Source organism: Aphelocoma coerulescens, chromosome 4 (genome assembly GCF_041296385.1).
Source record: "Aphelocoma coerulescens isolate FSJ_1873_10779 chromosome 4, UR_Acoe_1.0, whole genome shotgun sequence".
NCBI classification, from domain to species: Eukaryota; Metazoa; Chordata; class Aves; order Passeriformes; family Corvidae; genus Aphelocoma; species Aphelocoma coerulescens.
This window is the reverse complement of record NC_091017.1, coordinates 33,132,229-33,153,456: the sequence shown is the minus strand read 5'-3', so window position 1 is coordinate 33,153,456 and position 21,228 is coordinate 33,132,229. Positions and strand designations below refer to the sequence as shown.

At 41.5% G+C, this 21,228-nt stretch overlaps 1 protein-coding gene across 6 annotated transcripts in view; it reads right to left on the bottom strand.

The window, feature by feature from the left end:
* Positions 1–21,228, bottom strand: part of FHIP1A (FHF complex subunit HOOK interacting protein 1A) — a 117,353-nt gene that overhangs the window by 30,432 nt on the left and 65,693 nt on the right. For 4 of the 6 annotated variants that reach the window (XM_069013472.1, XM_069013474.1, XM_069013473.1 and 1 more), the window contains 7 exons: positions 20,545–20,712; positions 18,333–18,412; positions 16,714–16,901; positions 15,170–16,207; positions 11,521–11,699; positions 11,094–11,232; positions 2,705–7,092 (listed from right to left, as the gene is read on the bottom strand). In XM_069013472.1, coding sequence (XP_068869573.1) covers positions 6,842–7,092; positions 11,094–11,232; positions 11,521–11,699; positions 15,170–16,207; positions 16,714–16,901; positions 18,333–18,412; positions 20,545–20,712 — 2,043 coding nt within the window. In that variant the 3' untranslated portion in view covers positions 2,705–6,841. Of the gene's footprint in view, positions 1–2,704; positions 7,093–9,379; positions 9,476–11,093; positions 11,233–11,520; positions 11,700–15,169; positions 16,208–16,713; positions 16,902–18,332; positions 18,413–20,544; positions 20,713–21,228 lie in introns of those variants that run through there. The other 2 variants (XR_011150652.1, XM_069013477.1) reach the window with 2 other exon arrangements.

Sequence of the window (21,228 nt, the reverse complement as noted above, 5' to 3'; positions counted from 1 at the left end):
AGCCCCTGGGCCAAGCCACATCAATAACTAGGGATGACTGCAGTGGGAACACAAAACCACCGGGAATGCTCCTCCTCTCCTGACGCTACTCCAGCACACATCCCACATTAGGCTGTACAGCCTGAATCTTAACTGCAATAAAGCAAACTGCAGAATTGCTCAGGTGCCACCATGAGGGAGCAAATCATCCTAGTCCAAGATCCTTAAGATCTCCTGTAGGGCATACAGGCATTTCACAACTGTCTGCAGCATTTGCTGACCAGCTGCAGATATAAGTGGTCAGGGACCCTGACCTTTGGTTGCTCCCCTTTATCTGTGTGGGGGGAAGGTCCAATTCATGACCCTTTGAACAAGTCCCATCTTGCCTGCTGGCTTTGCCAGAGAAAAAGACTGGTGACAGCTGTGGCAGACCCCATGTTATCCTACCTCATACACAGGCAGCAAAGTAATCCGTGCGACATTCCCTGCCTTGTCATTGCAGCCACTGGAGAAAGGCCTCCATCTGAGTCCAGTACTTGGAGCTGCAGAGTTGTACTGCCATGATCCTCACAAGAGCCAACAGCTTCACTGTAGGGAATGCTCCCTCCATGCACAGCCATTTTGTGTAAGCACAAAGCAAAAGGTCTCCCAACATGTGGTTGCATCAGCCACAGCTGTAATTGTCTAACCCAGTAAGCAGGCATAACCATCAGTAAGCTGTATTTCAGCTGCTCAAGAGGCCACACTTTCAGGCTGGTCTTAGAGGCTGCTAGATTTTTTCACACTGAAGCTCAGGAACCAATGTCATGACCCTGGAGATTTACAAAAGACACTGATCAGTGTTTCTAAACACCAAGCTGTGCTTGGACACCAAGAGACATGAGTAGTTGGCTCAAGCTGCAGCAAGGGACACTGAGACCCAGGGCCACTCCCTCTCCTTTGAGGACGAGCTGGCACTTCGTCTGAGCTCTGGCCAAACTGACACAGCAGCACTGAGCTGGACACAGTTTAGTTGTCTTGGATTTGAGTCATCCATGTTACTTTTTGGTCTAAATCCAAGCTAGTTATTTTTAAAGAAGACTGCAATAAAACACAGCTGCTGTGGAATTGGCTTCATCAGAGACGTAGGTTTGCAGGTATTTAGTCCACAGTACATAATTGTATGCGGGCAGTCTGCTGAAGTGCCAAAGTTGAGAAATGCAGCCTTTGCACAAAAGTTCCATCAGGGCTTTTAGCCCAGAGACTTCAGTCTTAATTTAATCCAGCTGCCACACAAGAACCATTATAATCAATGAACAAAAAGAAGATTTGCACAGTCAGCAACAGAACGCCACTTTAAGCACCTACATATTTGAGAATCCAAGTAATGCTCCTTTTCATAAATAAGAGGCTTCCAACTGAGCATTTAACAAATGAAGTACATTGATGCTGGGCCACAACATGTTTACAAAAGCTGGGGGCCACTAAAAAATAGAGTGTATTTATTCAGAGCAGGGCTTTGACCGCCAGCAAAGTCACAGGAAAAGCATTGCATTCTGTGGCTATCTGCGGTCAGACAGCTGGCACCACCATCATCTTATCCAAGTACCTATTTATGCAAGTCTGACACCACCTTCACAAGGTGCAATTTTTACCCTCCTTTGCACATTCCTGTCCCAAAACATCACATAGCAGTGCTATCCACTTGGACAGGTACTGTAGGACATGGCCATATTCACTTTTCAAGTTTGAGCTTTTTCTTTCTAGTCCCTGATAAATCAAAGCAACACAAACATAAATTCTGCATTTCACACAGAGGGAAGTGCCCCCTGCTAATCTGTGGTGGTTTCCCTTTGGTTTGCTCATTAATGTAAGCAGCCCAGGTGCCATGTACCCTCCATTTCTGCTGATAATGCTCAAAGAGTGCAAGGAGGAACATACTCTAATTATCTAAATCAGATCTGGACACAGCAGCATCGTTACTATACAGTGCCAGAGCTATCTGAGTTAAAGAGGAAAATCCCAGTATTCTACTCATAAACACAGACACAAGTCAAATGTTACAAATGTAATGGGAGCTGTCATAAGAACTGCAGGCATGACATAGCAATTTCAGTAAATACAGCAGAGTAAATTGCTTATTAAATCAAGCCATCCTCAAACAGGAGCTGTGGCTACAAATTCAAATGATACAATGACATAATTTAACTGCAACAAATCACACTGCTCCCATCCTTTTCTTTCCAACCCTGAGGTTTTAGAGCGTCTTAGGGGAGCTAAAAAACCTTCCTGAAGCACAAAACCTTCTGAGAGGCTTAAGCAGAGTGCACAAAAGGGTAGTGAGTGTGCACATGCTGTGCTGGATGGTGAACTTCTCTTGGTAAACAGAACTTAACCTGTTGAACTTAAAACCTTGGACTCTGCAGGATGCTGCGAGTTTGTTTGCAAATGTTTTTCTCTGAAGGACTGAACAGACCACTTGGGCTTTGTGCACAGGCCAAAGAGTGGCCATCAGTGGCAGGAATGCTGCTCAGGTTTATTGTCTATCTAGTCCTATTCCCATTCCAAAGCACAGAACCCTGCTGATATCTGAGGTCCACCTCAATCACACATTGTTTTCTCCCATTCTAGGAAATTTACCAATCTTACTAAAAATACCAAATCACACCTGAAAGGCAAATGCTCTGTACCACAGCATGACACCATTGAATTCAGACTTTTTACAAAGTGACAAATCCCAAAGAAAGAGGAAGGAAGTAATTTATTAACTGGATGCTGGGAAGGATGTACCTGGGCGTGCTGGTGGAAGGGACAGTCCGTGCTTGATATTGGAATTTTCTCATGTCTACAGAGTACAGCTGAAAAGAGAAGTTCTCATTTCTGTTCTTCCAAACCAAGGTCAGAAGTTACCAGGACAAAAAAAGACAATGCATTTTTCACACCCAGAACTGTAACACCAACAACTTGATCTCATTTGAAATATCGTAATATTCTTTAGGGCACACATGGAAAAGATCAAATTAAAGAAAAATGCCTAGAATACAATAATAAAGGCAGTGAGCACAGCCAGCAACACAACACATGAACTGCACCTGACTATACATGTCCAAAGATCAGCACAAGCATGAATGAAATTGCTCAGTGCTTTAGTCCAATTAATACAAACCAAATGTATGTTTACTGAGACTAACCCAGAAAGCATCCAAAAATGGCCAAAGGTAAAAGAGAATGACTACAACTTTTTGAAGACAAAGTGCTCACTTTATAGGTAGGTTGCAAAAACAAACAAACGAACAAAAACCAAACCAAAAACACACACATGCACAAAAAAGCAGGTTGAAATTGCTGGAAAGATTCCTTAAGCAGAGCAGCTTAAAAACACACTCCAAGGCTACACCATTGGAAATGCGGCATTCACGGTTTGAAACATCTAGTAGGAGACTGGAAATCCACTTTGGTATCACTGAGCCACCACCTGCACTCTTTGGAATAGATCTGCCAAGGCACTTCATTTGGGACTGATGCTGAGCCAGTGTGCCAGAGGGACTGCTCCAGTCACACACCCACCTGAGTGTGGGGAAAACCAAATCACAGAGCACTTCCTTGTTCTTGGAAAGAGCAGCATAAGGCTGTTGTCCTCCAGGGACCTAGAGGCTGGACTAAAGCTTGGACCACAGGCACAGGTTTTTTTGGGGAAAGGATGTGTCATTGGTGAGAGACAGGATAACACATTATCTAACAGGAGGGAAAAAGCTTATTAAACAAGCATTTGGCTGAAGAGTTTATGCACACAGATGTGATTCATCTCAAAAGATCAACATTTTCAAGCTAAATCACAGGTTCTGCATTTTGAAGGCAGGAAGAGGCAATTCCCACCAATAGTTTTTGTGCTGGCTGCCAGACATGCTGCTATCACAACTGAGACACAGCTGCAAGTCTGATTCCACTCAGAACCAAGCAATGCAAAGGTACATGTATGATCTCCATGTTTTCATTTTAGGTCAGGGTCACTGCACTCATCCACCTCTTCCATTTGGGGAGCTGACAAACATTTCAGGTTTGTGAGGGGACACTGTGCACCAACACAGCTCTGACCTTTCAGCAAGAAGCCTTCCACACAACTCCAGATTTCAAAGGCTGACTTTACCCTACTAGATGTAGAGCATAAGCTCTACTACAATTTATGAGGAAAATCCTCTCCTTCTTCAAAGTTACAGATGCTTTTTTGAGCAGTCCACATTTTTAAATACTCATGGTAGCTTAACAGACCTGGTGGGATGAAATTGCAGTGATATTTGTTGAAAACACCAAATCTCAAAAAAAATCCCTTCCACCCAGAAAATAAGAATTCTTAGTTAAGAATACAAACAAAGGAAGAGAGTGTTCAGGTAGGAACTTACTGCCTTAAGCACTGGTCTGCAGAGTTCTTTATTTTTAAATAAGTGAAATAATTCTTTACAATTTCTTTTAAAGACGTCCTTCAAAAAAAAGGATTAGATTGCTTCTGCATTTTAGCACTTGTTTCTGAATGACTAGAAGCCAGTTGATCACACTTTCCTTTTGCTCACATGCAGTTCCTGCAGAAGAGGTGAGAAGCAGAGCAAGCACTGACCCTACATCCATAATGCTAAAACACTTCCAACACACACACTGAACCCCCTCAGGCCAGGCCTGTGAGTACAGCATGGAAGGCAGCAGTAATGGGGGAGTGGGGAAAGGACCCACCGTGCCCTAGGGCAAGCTTAAAAAATATAATCATTAAAAAAACAAAAAATCAATCAATCTCATTATCCATTTACAACAACAATGCAAGGGTGAGAGGAACTGAAAAAGAAAGAGCTCTCTTCAAACTGGATAACTTACAACTTAAGAAAAAGCCCACAGCTTTTGCTTCAGCTTCCAAGAAAGCCTGAGGTGAAAGAGGGCCATGTGGAGATCAGCAGGTGGTTTACAGAATGGTGATGCAGTGGCATCTAAAAAACTAAACAAGTTATAAGTGAAAGCAAACCAGAGAGAGTCAGCTAGGAAGCAACATGACCCCCAGCCATCATGGAAGTGAAGACTGTGTAGCAAAAAGTAAAGATGGACCCAGAGAAGTTCTGGAGGTGATTTTGTTGGAGGTAGACTTTGAGATTTTTTTTTTTCCCCTTGGAATAGCCTACAGCAGGCTGACACAATGAATGCAGACAATTTAAGCTATACCTTGTAGATTAAAGGCAGAACTTTTCAGAACTATCTAAAGGATTTAGGAGCTTAAACTGCACTGCACATTCCAGAGGAATTTGACCTGCAATTAATTAGACTCTTCTGGAATGCCTTTGTTTTTAAACTGTTTTTTTCCTTGGAATCTCTGAGAACGTGTGCTTCAAAACCAGTATGTGACTAACTGGAATTTCATATTATGGAATTACAATGAGCAGGAGAACTCATGTATGCAAGTCTTATTTCTGATTTCTGTTTCTTCACATTTTTTGGGGTTACTGTTAGTTTTTATCTTGGACAAAAGGGTTTATGGCTTTCTTGAATTAAGCCTCTCTTTATGTAGCCAACTACAACACCCTGGAAGCACAATTATGCGGCTAAGATAAGACAAAATGCAGTGGTGATGCACCAATTCATCATGTTTGGGTTCTCCTAATGAAGCCCATTACTCAGAGAAGAGAATTTTCTCAAGCAGTTAGTCACCAGCAGACAGCTTTCCCCATTACTCCTTCCTTTTCTGCAGCTGGTGAATATCCTGGTCCTCCCCTCACCATCCCAGAAGTGCAATATTAGGAAAAGTCACCTAAAACACCTAAATTAAAAGTAAACAAACAGTACTTAACTTTCCCTTAACCAAAAGAAATTAACAATAAGACAGTACACCTTTCATGAGCAAGCAAACCTTTTTCATTTAATAAAAAAAGACCACAAAAAGACAAAAACAGCCTGCTGTCCATTTAACACTGCAGAAAGATACTGAGTATCTCTCTTGAGCTTATTAAAACAAGCATACAAATAAGCTAGACACTAATAACAGCTTGCATAGAAACATTTTGTTTTGTACTTTGTGCAAATCTTACTAAATAAGGCATGCTCGCGGGCTTAGGTAGCAATGCAGGAGTTATCAAGGAATGCCGAGAAACCGCAAGGAAAATTCCAGGCAGTCTGCAATCCACATCCACTTATACAGTTCATTGGACTTCAAAGCCCAACAGCTGATAGCTGCAGATCTGTCTGCAACATAAGGCAATATGGTATGTGTAGGGCCCAGCACCTGCTTTTAGCTACTCATGGGTTTACTACACATAAGATCACTTGAATTCAGAAAACCTGAGCCAGTAGTTAAAAAGGGGGTTTCGGATGTGGATTGATAAGAACACGGCTTCAGGGTGAAGCAAGGGAAGAGGCAAAGAGGACAATGACACCAAGATACACAGCCCTTCACATAAAGGGGTTTTGTGCAGATTTTGCATGTCTTTTTATACTGTGAACTTTCCCCATGGGACAATGTTTTTTGAAGCAAACTTGTCTCCTAACAAGTTATCCAAAAGAATATTCCTGGAACAGAAAAAGATAACATGTTTGTGTCTCTTAGCCAGCCTACAAGTGTCTATTGCAGAAATTCAACAGGAATTACTGACACTAAAGAAGGGTGGCTCTGTAAAGAGGAAGGGATGAAGAAGGAAGTTGCAGTAAGAGCAGTATCAGAAATCTCAAGTAAGTTACATAGCACAAAGGGAAATTATAAGGCCTAACTGGAATAATATTTTGCCTCCTTCTTCATCCTCCAAATCAAGTATTTTCAGGAAATATTGAAGTACAACCTTCTTTTGAAAGCAGCTTTGCATTAAAAATCTGTTTAAACTCCAAAAGCTTTTTAAAAACACATTTAAAAAACCCACTAATAATAATCTTCAAAATCCCCCAGTATTTTGTAACATAAAATGGAATGTTCCTGGGCTAGAGCTGCCAGCTCCTTCAGGAACTCTGGGAAAAGGGCAGCTGCAAGTACGGCGTTCCTCACGTGCGCAGGAAGGCTGGGATGAGCCAGGCCTTTCTTTCCTTTCTGTCCCAAGAAAGGCTGCAGTACAGCCGGGTAAGCTTCGGAAAGATTCCTTCCTTTCCCTGCATTGCTGATGTGCTGGACATTACCTGAAGACAGGAGGAGAGGGAGAGGAAAGAAAAACGACTCTGTATATTAAGCACACAGAGTATCTGTACAGTGTGCAAAACCAGTTTACAAGGATTGTGGTCAGAGCTGTGATTCACAGTACCCAGATTGTGCAGAGATATACTTCACTAACCCAGCATTTTAAAGTTCTACGTGCCCTGGTTCTATTGCATTTTTTATTACCTATCTTTCCCCAGGTTATATATTATTCAGTTCCAGCTCTGATGAGAGAAATATGTGGGCAGAAGAGGAGTCAAGGGACAGAGTAATATGGATTTACCTTCTGAAACAGTAGATAATATCTACACATCTAGAGCCAGCATGGTTGTCTCCATTTCAACAATACTGTGCTCTATCCCTCCCCCAGATCAAACTGTTGTTTTGATTTTACTTCTCTTTCTCTATCCTCTCCCTGTGAATCACCGTGTCAATGGGTTTGAGGCCGAGCTGTCATATCACTACATGAGTTTGAAGCAAGCTAGAAACTAAGGGAAAAAAACCATTTAAAAATTGGATTTTTCTGCAGCTATAGGCCCCACTAACTACATTTACTTCCCTGTAACGCAAGTAAACATTAAAAAGAGAGCAAGTGAAAGCCACTGTGTGCTCTGCTATATGATCTCTGCTGCCAGAGTTCAAAGGATCAGAGCTCAAGTATCAGAATGCATGGAATTACAGTGACAGCAACACTTAAATTTTAATCAAGTGCTCCTTGTTTCAACCTGAAGCAGAACTGCCCTTTAATTAGATGATAATTAATTTAGTGAAACTAAAAAGGTGACAAAATTTAACACTGATGGAAATAAATACTCTACAAAGAAAAAATAACCTGTAGAACTCACTGCTACAAGGTATCATCGAAGCCAACAGTGGAGACAGATCCTGTCTAACTAACAAGTGGATGTTCTCCTGAGATGTATAAGTAAATCATTAAAAAGAAATAAAAGGGCTGTTATGTTAACTCACATACTGCAGACAAGCCCAACACTGCACTGCTGCCCTCAGAAGGGGCTTCCCTTAAAGTGCACACAGTTTATATTAAAGTAAGTCTCAGGTGACGCCAGCCTCGCTCTGAAACCTCTCCAAGCAGCAATCGGGGAGCTGTAGATGAAGGCCTCACTCATTCTGCACAGCAATCCCTCTGTTCAACAGCTCTGCACTTTTGTTCCTTGCCTGTACTTCACCCAAGGCACTGTGGAATTACTCTACTCTTCCAAACACTTGAAAAAAAAATTCATCTTAATCATTTAACAGATTTGTACTTTTCTTGAGTTTAAAACACCTTTCCAACTCCAGACTTATCAATCATTCATGTTGTTATTCTACAAATTTCTATCTACTAGAGACAGAGTACAGGAATTTCAATTCTGTGGGAAAATCTGACTGTGGGAGGAAAAACAACTTAAATTATAGATTACAATGAAAAGATAAAGTTTTAAGCTTCCCCTGAAGATTTTTTTTCAGATTTTCTAATGTCAAAACATTTCATAATTAAAATTTTGATTTTTTAAAATAGTTTAGGCAATATAACCAGAATGCTAGTCTACTGTCAAAGATTTGCTTTTGTTTTTACTCTTCCTTTTAAAAAGCCTCAAAATTGATACATTTCTAAAAATAATTTTGGTTTAGATTTAACTGCTTGTTTGGAAAAAAAACCCCAAAACACCAGAAAAGCACAGAAAGGTGATACAGGAACTAGAGATTTGGGTTTTTTCCTTTGATCAGGATTGTTCCCTTCTTTCTAGGGTCAGGATGCAATCTGAGTCATACTATTGAAAGTTGAGCAAATGAGTACTCTGAAGATTGTTACCAACACATTGAAAGAGGGGCAGCTTGTACAGGAGATCTACATCGTGACAGCTCTACCTGTGTAACCAGAGCCCAAGCTGCTGTGGAAGAACCACATGCTACTGCAAGCAAAAAAGAACAAATTTTACCATTTCTGCCCAAACACCTTTAGAGACCATCCCCCTAAATGAGAAAGAAAATGCTCTAGAATGTTTTGGTTTTACTTTCATCTTCCCCACTATCTCTGGCTTCAGGCTTTCGTATGTGAATTCTGTAGGAGGCCAGCTGTGCTCACACCTGCAGAGAACACTGGGGTTATTCACCACTTCTGTTCAGGGGAAAAATCACTCAGAGAGCAACCAGTTTGTGTGACAGCCAGAGGTGGTGTTCAAGCTAATGCAAAGACACCCATGACGAGTTCCTAATTTGTTGTTTTGTTTGGGGTTTTTTTTCATTTACTGTTATTGCAGCAGTTCTTACCTTGCACTTCTTAATCAATATAATGAACTACTTGTTGGTGGGCTACTGAGTCAACTCTCCCCCAGGATTATAGTTTGATGACTTGCATCACCAGTCCTGTAGGGAACCAAGTCTGCAGTTATCCAGACATTAATTTACCCTCCACTAATTTGTCAAGAGAAGCTTTCTTTGCAGGAGTTGCCACTATACAGAAGACAGGGTGACTAAGCAGCCTTGTTCCAAATTCCTAAATAATGACCAGCATGAGTCAACCTGGAAAATTCTGAAGCCCACAGAAGAAAACTGACGTAAAACAGGAAGTTTAAATAAATGTCATCAGGAATGCATTATGTAAAAGTTCTTATTGCCAGCACCTGAGAAAAAAAAGGATTCTGAATGTTGCCTCCTAATCTCATCTCCCACATGGTAGCTACAATACCGTCTACTTGTGTGTCTCATCTATGGACCAGAATGCAGAGCCTAAAACACTACTGACACTTGCAGTACACAGCTTTTTTACAGTAGGCATCTTCCACAGACTAATTCTTTGAGAAGCAGCCTTAGCAAGATCATAATTTTACAGACCAGATGTACTGCAAACCTTAGAAAGACATACTATGCTGACTATAAACTAGGTAGATTATTTTTCAGAGCCTTGAAAAATGAAAACACAATTAAAATGGTACATAAAGAATCCTGATTTCCACACCTCTGGAAATCCAAGAAAAGGATCAACCTCTTCACAGAAGTGTGGGCAGAGTGGGTGATTATTAATGACTCCCAATGATGAGTAAGCACACACCTGTAAATGCAGCCTCTCTTGAACCCTCTTGCGGAGTCAGCTCTTAATGACTCACCAAATTCAACACATTCCCATTATGTGGGAAGTTGGCTTTTAAGGGAAGCCTGCATCCAACACTGCCCACCCAGCAGCAAGCTGAGGGCAAGCACGTCCTCACAGCAGGGCTTCAACTCTACCCATTGCCTGGCTGTGTCTGAAAGGTTCTTAGTTAGCAGCTAAGACTTCATTTTGTTTATTTTTACTAGCTTGCCCCACAGAGGTATAAATAAATACGGGTAACTGTAAAGACAGGTGCAGTGTGCACTGTGCTTGAGAAGCAGCAGATGTTACAGAGCCCCCTGCAAAGCTGGCTTGGTGGGATGATACCTGTCTAATTCCCCACTGCTCTTAGACACACAACTTTTGGTTTCTTCTGTTTGCTTTGCTTTGTCTGTCATACAAGAAAGACACTAGCCAGAAAACTTTCAGTGTCTTATCTCCTTCAGTGGTAGCCTAAACCCTGATACCAAGCCTTATTCAATTGTTGCAGAAACCAATTCATCCTGGACTTCTGTCCTCTCTAACATTTATCAAAAAAGAACCAATGACTAGCTGAAGGTCAAGCCAAAAATAAAATGAAATCCTGCACATATGCCACCTCACCTCAAGCTTTGAAAGTGAGTTTGTTTACTGACAGCAAGCCAAGAACTGATTTTGTTACTTCTTTAAATAGATATTTTATATAACAAGTAAAAGATTCTAAAAAGCAAAGAATATCCAAATAGACCCATACACTGTGGTCTACTGGGCATCATCAGTTTAAAGCCAAAAGGATACATCTGGCTGATAATATTCACAATGCACCACACCTTCTTTTAATCATCTGAAGAAAAGGAGAGGGGTAGCTGGTAAGTCATTCCATCCAGCCCTCCTCTGAGTGTGGTTAACACTTACCTTTGGTGAGCAATTCTTCCGCAGCATCAGACACGTCCACACGAAAAAGCAGGTACTGTTGGGCCTCCAAGAGAAGACCTGGAAAGTCTTTTTCAACAGAAGCAAAATGTTCAATCTTATTTTTCACAGATGCCAGCACCTGCCAAAACAACAGTAACAATTACTTCTTCCTCCTTTGCTCCCAGTACAGCCACAGACTGAATATTCAGGCTTTCTCTACCTGCATTAAAACAGAGTTCTGACAAAAGCTATGGTCATACAGAGTTTCCAGTTCTTTGCACAAATGTAGTTAAAACGCAGAAATGAAATAAGAAGCTCTGAGACAGGTAGGGAAGCTACATGAGAAACTGAAAGGAGCTAATGTAAGGTTTAAGGAGACACTAAAGACACTGCTCCAGTAGGCATGGCTAACACCTGTGGTAAATACCTGATAGAGTGAGCGCACGCTAGGCTGAAACACCATGTTGGTGTTGAGCAGAAAGGAGCGAAGAAGCGGCTGTGGATAACTTGCCAGCTGAGTAATAATCCCAATAAGCAGCAAATTTACATGCAAGGAATTCTCCAGCATGTTCTCCAGCTTCGACAACACCACGCTGATGAATGGTCCTGCAAGAAAATGAGAAGGAACCAATGTTTTTGTTTCCACAGAAGAAAAACCCTAAGATCCAGGAAAGGCATTTAAAGGGAATTTTGACCATCACAACCAACCAAATTATCCCTCCCACACACTAATTAAAGACAACAGGGAGAAAACTCAAACGGTAGCTGAACAGAAAAGCAGACTTAACAGAGGTGCTAAAAGCTTTTGTGGTTAGCAGCACATCTGCTACCTAGCCAATCAGTTTACATTAACCGCATATTTAACACGCGTGACTATTCCACTTTGCATGTGCCAATAAGGATTTAGCCTAGGACATTACAGTCTACCACTCTATTCCCCTTGAATAAATTGGAATGGTACTACTAGTTCTAATGCAAATAGAATCTGCTCTTTTTACTCTTCCTGTGCCTTATTTTTATGTAAGGACTGGGCAAAGTAAATTACCGCTAGCTTTCTTGTCTTACCAAAAAACTGGTGGTACAAAGACAACAGGAAAATGCTATTCTAACCATAAAAACCAAGCTGTGATAGTTCCCATCACAAGAAAAGGCATTTTCAGTACAGCAACAGTCACACAAAGCAGGGAAGACATTAAAATAGATTTATAAGCATAATTGCTGGTAGACATAGGCGTTATCATATAAATGTCACCAATAAATAATAGCTTTAGTTTGTGTATTCATGCTGAAGGACAGCCACTGAAATACACAAGCATTTACCATGAAGTACATAAACCCTTAGGACTCTGGCTTAAGAAACCTTTGCAAGGCTGAGAACAACTTCACCCAAATACTAGGCTGTTAGACCACCCAGCTGGGGAGATGCTTGAGGCAGCCAGTACAAGTGACCTATCACAAGTAAAGTCTTAGAAATGTGCCTTGTCCCACCCATAATCCCACCACACTATTCCAGTTCCATAAGAGCTAGGAAAACCATGCAGAAGAATCCCTGGATGATTAGCACTGCTAACTGAATATCCCGCTCTCGAACCCGCAAAAGATGCATGCCATAGGCATTTCTAGGGTCAAGTAGGTGGCCATAATCCAACCCATTCCAGCTCCCCTCAGCTTGCACATGGCTACCATCTGAGCAGGGCACAGTGCAGCCCAGTGCCTGCAGGAAACTGCAGCAGAGGCTAAGGCAGTTCTGGGCCAGTGCAAAAGGAAGGATCAAATGAGGAATGTTGCCATTCCACTTAACAGAGCTCCACTAAAGGTTGGAATCTGTCACGCTTTACAGCAACTGTGAGTACAAAGCAAGCACTCCTTCCAGACTCATCTCTCAGGGCTAATGCTGGCACAGCTCCACTTGCAAGAGGAAAGGTGGGAGGGCCAGTGTTGACAAGGCTTTATGTGGCTGCTGCCTTTCAACCACCACAACAGCCATCACAGCCCGGGTACCCAGTGGAGCAGCCCCAAACCCTTTTGTTGAGATACAGTTTCTTCTGTCCCAGCGTAAGCTATCCTGTTCATGGTGACATTTTCACACAGCTCCTGAGGGGAGCCCTACTGTATCAAAAGGGATGGCAGAAGGAGCTGAGATGTGTCACTGTTTCTCTTCTCTAGGTAACACTTCAAAGCTGAGTAGGTAAAGATGAAGCTAGGTACTTGTAACAACTGCTGCTTGGCACTGCAAGAGAGGTTACCAAATACATAAAAAAAACCTCTCAGTAATAGCATGACTTCTACCCCCCAAGAATTTATTGAAAGCAGAGTTTAGAAGCCTTGTAAGAAACAGGTTAACTAGATGAGAAGTCAAAAAATTACTCCTTTCGTGGCCATGAAGTCAAGCATTGATACATGGAGAGGGAGGGAGTAAAATAAATTCCTGTTCCTGAACACCACAGGTAAAAATAGGGAGGAGAGTGTTTAATGCTTTTACAGTGGATATAAGACACTGAGAGGACATTTTCTTCACAGATCCATAGGCCTGAAGAGAGCATCTTTGCATTGCTGACACTTACTGGCTGTAGGAAACTTCTGTCAGGTTATTTGATTCTGCAGAAAGAGGCCCCATCCCAAAACAGTAAAAGCAACCTAAAACCTCTATCAAACACATCTACAAACATAATACAGCACCCCAAATTAGATAAAGAATAACAGAACGGTGTGGGTTGGAAGGGACCTCAAAGACCATCCAGTTCCAAGCTCCCTGCCCTGGGCAGGAACACCTTCCAGTAGACAAGGTTCCTGTCTTTGAAAGGGCCTGCAATTTCAACATTTCCAAGGTGTTGTTACGAGTACTTCCTTACATGCAATCACTAAGATCTCCATTAAAGCAAGGTAAGGAGTCTAGATGGGTACTGTAGATGGGTAGCAAACATCAAGGTTTATTGTGTTTAGCTTTTTGTCTTAATTTTCCTCAGTTTTGGGGTTTTTGTGGGTTTGGGCGAGGGATGGGTTTTTGAAAAAGAACAAATGGAGAGAGGGACCAGATGAAGAATGAGAGCCAGAGAGAACATTTTTGAGCTACATTTGACAGCAAATAATGGAAAACAGAAATTGGGATGCAATTAGCTTCTGGTACAAGGAAATTGCCACCACAGCAAAAATAGCAAATTAGTTGAAAAACAGAGTGAATTTTTCAATTAAGGAACAGTGCCAAGTATTTCGGCCACAGCTGACCTAGGGCTGCTTTTCAACGAACACACATGTTTTCCCCCTCCAAATGAACAAGAAGCCATCTTATAGAGGTTTTGTGTTGGGTGAGGAAACCTAGTACATTACTATTTTTTATTATTTGCATTACTCCGGTATCTAGGAGACCTAATTAAAGACCAGGAGCCTGCAGTGCAAGGAGCTGTACAAATACAGATCAAAAGCCCACTCTGACCTCCAGTAGTAATGTCATTCCTGAATAGCCTGGACAGTCAGCAGAGACCAATCTTAAATTGCTGCCTGGCACTAGACAGAAAAGCATGCCAACAGCGAGGGCAGACCTGACACTGGAGAACAGGATGCCAGGGCAGAGCATGGAGACAGGCACGTACAGACATGGCACCAGTGCTGACACCTCGTGCTACAATGTGGAACAGCAGAGAGAGGAAAAATGGCACTGTGATGTTGCATTCATCCCATCAGAGATGAAAGTCGCCAGAAAAACAAATTATTTACCTGGGCTCTGTATATCAAAACAGCTACTCTGAACACCTTTCAACTGCAAAAGCTTCCTCTGGAGTGACAGAGCTCTCACATACAAACAACTTAACCCCTGCTCTATGTTTTAAACAATTACCAAGAAAAAGTAGCCAGAAATAAACCCCTGAAACACTGATGACTCTGCTGTATTTTCACATTGGATCTCTCACTCTGCTTGGAGTGGTTTCAGCTATTTGGGCTATACCCTGTTTAGTGCCACGACTCTTCCTTGGTCTATGCCTGTGTTGTGTGCCACACACAGTGTGATCTCATTTGGCCACCTTTAATCCCCATGCCTTTCTATATTTGTTATGTATGAAATTAACAGGACACTCCACCTGTAAATGGAGCGCTCTGGCTCCTTGGAGAGTGCTTTGGAGAGACATCCTCCTTTGGTCCAAAGGGAGATGATATACTCTCTGCAGAAGGGGTATCTGCTGAGAAATTCTCAAAGTCCTCCTCTTCTTCTGCTGGAGAGACAGGGTCAGGAGTATCCAACTTCTGCTCCTCCAAGCTTGTACTGTTTGGATCCAGTTCCTTAATAATTCTGTCATACTGTGCAATGAAATCCTCACCATCTGCACTCAGCAGTTTTACACTTAAGTTACAATCTGCCTCCTGAGAAGAAGTCTTCAACTCTAAGTCTGGCTGTGGATCAATCTCAGTCATTTTCTGGTTTATTTGTTCTCTCATTACACCTTTAGTTGAGCTTGAATTTCTCTTACTGTGCTCATCCAAGTCCATTTCCAGCTGGGTCTTTGCAAGAGACCCATTGACTACTGTCTGGCTCTGGACCTTGTGTTCTCTGGCTACATTTAAAGCTTTCTCCTTGGAGCTGTCATCATCTTGAGTATCCTTCTGGGCACATAACCTGTAAACCATAACATCATCCTGAAAGTCTGACTCCTCTATGTAAGAGCCTTTGATGAGCATAATGGCATTTTTTTTCATTTCTTGAATGTGTTTTGGTGGCTCTGCAGGTGGCTGCATTTCTATGCTTCCCAGATCATCATAAGTCTGTGAGCTCACATTAGATCCAGGAGAAATCCCTGTGTCATAGCTATCATCCCATTCTAGATCCAGCTGCATCTTCTCACTGAATGGAGTTGCTTGAGCAGAGCTACATGTGCTAGGTGTCCTTTGCTGGAGCCGAAACATGGGGTGTTCCACATCTGTACTGTTCTCCTCTGCAAGCGTCTGGATAAAGGTGTCTGGATCAGGATTTACTCCATCATACAAGGCAGACCAAACCTTACAATCTTTCAAGCACTGGATGATCGCTTCTTGAGCTTCCCCCAGGTACTGCAAGTAGCTGATGTCCACAGCCCTTCCATACTCCACAATGCAAGCAGACTCAGAAGAGTGCCTACCAGGATCTGGAAGTAAAGAAGATGACTCATATCATGAGTATTGTATCAAATTTTCTGCAACAAGGAATCCATTAAAACAGTGCAGGTAGAGTCTTTAACCCTAACCATCCAATAAGGCAAGAAGACCAAAGCATAATGATTGAGATTTGCTCATAAACACACAATTTCTTCCTATTGCAAAGACAGAGCTGTAACTCAAGATTTCTTAGAGAGCAGCCTGCATTCAAACCTCAATGAAGCAGCAGAAAACCACTCTGAAGCAGCCAGAGCTGCAGCCATGCACCTGTACACTATTTTCATGAACGCATATTCAAGCTGGATAGCTGTTAAAATAAGGTTTCGATAGACCTGGATATATGGAAGGAATTAAACAAACTTTCTAGTCCAGGTTTGCCCAGTTTATTGTTGCCCACCACGTTTCCTTCCCCTCCTATTCTTTCCCCATTCCTCCAACAGGGTGCTACCAGACCAAACTCGGTTAATGATTTGGTCTTCCCGTGAGCACCAATTACCTTTAGTTTGTGCTGGTTTTGTCCAGAGAATATAATCTTTTCCTTGGCTTTCAAGCGTCAGAGTGATTCCAGTGGAGCAGCAAAGAGGTGTCAGGGCCAGCAGTTTTGCAGCAGATACAGAGTAACAGTCTCTCTCTTTCACAGCGCGTCGCTGGCTCAGCATCATGTGGTTGCATGGGATCAGATACCTAAAACAGCAGTGCCCGGCATTACTGATCGTCCTTTCATGTTAGAGAAAGCAACAACATACAAAATTCCCTTCCCACCTTCCTGCTTTCTCAAATGAAAGAAACAGCAATAATAATATTTACAGTGATCCATTTTCTAAACCTCTCAAGAGCATGAAACCATGACTCTTTATAATTGTGAAGCTTGGTTTGATGAGGAGCTGTCAAGACAAGTAGAGATAGGAAACCAGCTGCATCAGAACAGGGAATCCTTTGCAGGTCAGAGCAGACCTTTTGTAAGAAGGCATGGAGGGAGTGTGGCATGGGCACATGCCAAAGGCCAGCAGAATGGTTTGGTCCAACTATGAATGCATTCCTTCTCAGAATCCTCCATTTATTTTTTTTCCTGGGAAATCCAGAGAGAGGCAGTTTGTCATGCAAGCAGCCAGAAAAAAAAGGAGGGAAAGGTCATCCAAGTGTTTTCCTGCAGTAGATCAAGACTGAGCTCTTAGGCAGAGAAGAAGCTAAAGAAGGCTAAGGAACAGAGAAAGCACAGTCTCGTGTTGAACTTCTTTAGAGCACTTTTGTTTTACTTTTTAAAAGCACTTTTGTAAGAGCCCCAGTGTTAACTGGACAAATGATTTGCCAGTTAAAATGCAAATAAATTCTAAAGGATTCCCTAAATAAACAAAAAGAGCATCCACAGCACTCTAATGCTAGAGTGGTGATGTACTAGTGTTCACAGAGATCCTAGCCGTATTTCCAGGAACAACTGCCAGATCTATAGGGAATTTCACCTTAGTGCCTGTGTGTAGAGGGACAGACAGTATCTGGAACATTCATGTGATCTTCAATGCTAAACACCCAAGTCAGTTACACCAATATTTCCAAATAAATAACCAGTTCTCATCTAATAAACACACCCAAATTATAAGTATTTTGAAGCAATGTATAGAATCACAAGTTAAAACAAAACTAATCACTGCATTTAGTATATCACTTAACAATCTACCTAAAACAGTTCAGGAACCTGAAGTATTCTCTTTGAGAGAGGAATCAAAGAGGTGGAAAACAACAAGAAGGGTGGAAGCTGCAAACAGTATATAGGTCTGTATCACAGTGCATAATACACTAGAGAAAACATGCTGGAGAGAAAAGTTTTGTATTTAGAAGCAGGGAATAAGGAGTTTGGAGGTGATAAATACATTCTTAGCTTCTCTCACTTTTATAGAAATAAATCACAAGAAAAATCTCTTGCTCTGGAGATCTCAGGATGTAAATCAAACTTTGTCAGGTCTGGTAGACTTTTGTGAGGACCGTAAATACTTTTGTCTCTGTAGTTACTTGGATTTCTGCTCTCTTGGAGAACTCCCACCCAGCTCTGCATCCACAGACAGAGACCATACATCCCAGAGTTAGGATGAAGAATGGGAAAAGGGCTTTGGGCTTTACCTTAAAATCAGCTGTAACATCACATCTTCACAATGCAAGCCAATAAGCGTTCGGAACAATGCCAAGGAGACCACACAGAGCTGGAAAATGATAAACACAGTCAGATTTTGATCTAGAAATTGTATCTTTCCAATCTTCCCTGCATCCTACATTACAAAATAGCTCTGCCAGAACATTATGATTTATAAGACACTCTTAGAATGATATTTCATCAACACCCCATGAGATCCTTTTTTCAAGTTGTCTAGAGCTATACACGTAATAAGTTATATTTTAACAAAACACAATCCAGAATTTTCCTTCAAATAAGCTATTTAAAAAAAGCAGTATTAAATATTATTCCAATTTATTAATTTGATTTAGCATGAACTGAACCTTTTAACTTCCAATATAGTGTTTTAGTTTTTACCTCTGACACAGAATTTGAACCAACTAAAGGTCTTTTCTGAAAGAAAAGCTATAAATCATCTCAGGTTTCTGTTGCTTTAGGGTTAAGGAATGATTAGTGTTCTGCACTTTAAGAAGCTGAATGGTTGAAGAGCTTCACAACAAGCCTTTGGAAGAAGTCAGATTCTTGCATGAAAGGTGTGTTTCAACTGGGGAAGGGACATAAGAGAAAAACAGGAAATCTCTTTTCCTCAGTGAAATTTACAGGGAGTCAAGTATAACTTTTCTTCATGCCATGGAAGTTCAAAAACGCCTGGTGCTGCCTCACATTATCCTGTATTTAAGAAATTTCAGTTTGCAAGAAAACAGTAATCATTAGTCTTTGCAACCATTTGCAAATCCGCAATCTTCTGAACAAATAAATCTAAGTCTATTTTTGTATTGTGAAAAAAAGATAAGATTTAAAATACACTCAAGAAACAAAAAGGATAGTATTTCTACAAGTCCTTTTGGGCACCTGTCTGTAAATAAGTTTAACTCTGAATTATTAATCAGTATTTTCATCAATAGTAATGTACACAGATTTTGTGCTATGTTTGCACTTGGCTGAGCTATACTGCAGAAAACTCCTTTAGCATCACAGAACCATTTTGGCTGAGATCCTGAGTTGCTCAGGGCTGCAGAATTCTTTACAATTCCCATCTCGTTTGCCTATGGAACAGTAATTAATGATTAGCAGAGACAACAGCATTTGCATTTTTGTTGACAGAACTTTCAGTTTTCAGAGTTAATCCATCTTAGAGATGCACTAACAGCAGCATATATCGATATTTGCATGCACTTACATTTCAAAACAATTTTCAGATGAAGCTACTGTCCCTAATACACAAACTTAATGCATATGCTGGTGTTCTGGCTTCTCTAAAACATTACTGCACATTCTAAGCATTCACTTGCACTAAAACAGTATTGTTAATTTCATCCTGAAGCTGTGCATCACCAAAGAGTCAGCCAAGGCTGCCAGTCAAGGCTCAGAAGGGTAGTCCAGTGCAACAAGTAGTCATTTTCTCATCCAGAAGATCCAACTGTCCCTGGCAGGCAGCTCTCCAGCCACTGTGGTGGACTGTGCCTAGGCTGAGAAGGAGCTCAGCACAAATCTGGGATAAACCCTACTGCATGAAGGAGTGAAGGCAAAGAGAAGGAAGCAGCAGCCTCATCATTCGAGCAAGGAAGTGTGTTCTTTTAATCAAATAAAGCAGGCAACATCATAGGTAAGCAAGCATGCTACAGTAATACAGACTATAGATTCCTGAGAAATACATCAGTGAAATCAGAATTAACAACTGGGATCCATTTGGAGACATCCTTAGAGAGGCTCCCATTGTTTCCCCAGATGGACTATTTGAAAATGCTTGTTGCTTGGCAAAACTCCAAAGATCAAAAACACTCCTCACCACAAGTATATTTATAAGTCCTAGGGAGAGTTATCTATGATAGTATTAATCCAGCACTGTTCAGAATAAAAGTGCTTCCAAATTTACCTGTTATCTTCTAACAGGATTCAGACTTCCAGAGGCTCTCATTACCTCTATCAATTTCCTAAATGTGTGAAACCACCTCACAGGTTTATCAGCTTTGTATAGTGGTTGCTAAATGTCATAACACACACACAAAAAATTATAAGGATGGAGAAGTCACACCACTGGGTGGAGGGGATAAAATTCCTAGTTAAACAAGTACCCAACTGTAATACATGAAACCTCCCATTTAACTATTGAACCTACATCCATGCTGAGTACCTGAACTTCCTTTCTGCTTGTCTTACCCGGAATGGTGTGTTGATCCTGCTGGTAAGTGTATCCAGGATATGCACATTCTCATGTCGGTGCAGCAAAATAAAGCGGAGGAAAATCTTGAGAAGGGCTGGTTCCGAAACGCTGCGCAAGAAGAGATCCAGGTATGCAGTAGTAGTCATCACTTCCTCCACAGTCACCTGTAAGCAAAAGTAATGGAAATGCAAACATACTGCACACACAAAATATCCATCCATCCATCCATCCATCCATCCATCCATCCATCCATCCATCCATCCATCCATCCGTGACTGTACATCTGGCAAAGCCCTCCATCCATTACACTGCCACAAAAACATTGAGTCTTCACTGCTGAATTTGCCTCTCTAGCATTTTGAACCCATTTCTTACCTGTCTTGCAACCCCAAGAAAAAACATCCTCCCTCAAAGTGACACCCCAGATCTCACAGTGAAAATCAAAGACCAAATCATGCTAGAAGATCTCCACCACCTTTCTGCCCGTGTCACCTCCTTTGCATCATGCTTCTTTTGTCCCTTAGAAGCATTTTCAGATGTTGTGAATGTCTGCATCTACCACTTAATTAAAAATAAATGTCAGAGCAGAATCAAAGCACAGTACAAAGTCACGGTCGTGAAGCTTTAAAGAGAAAATTCCCATAGATGTCCAGAATTTTGTCACAATTTTCCTTCTTTTT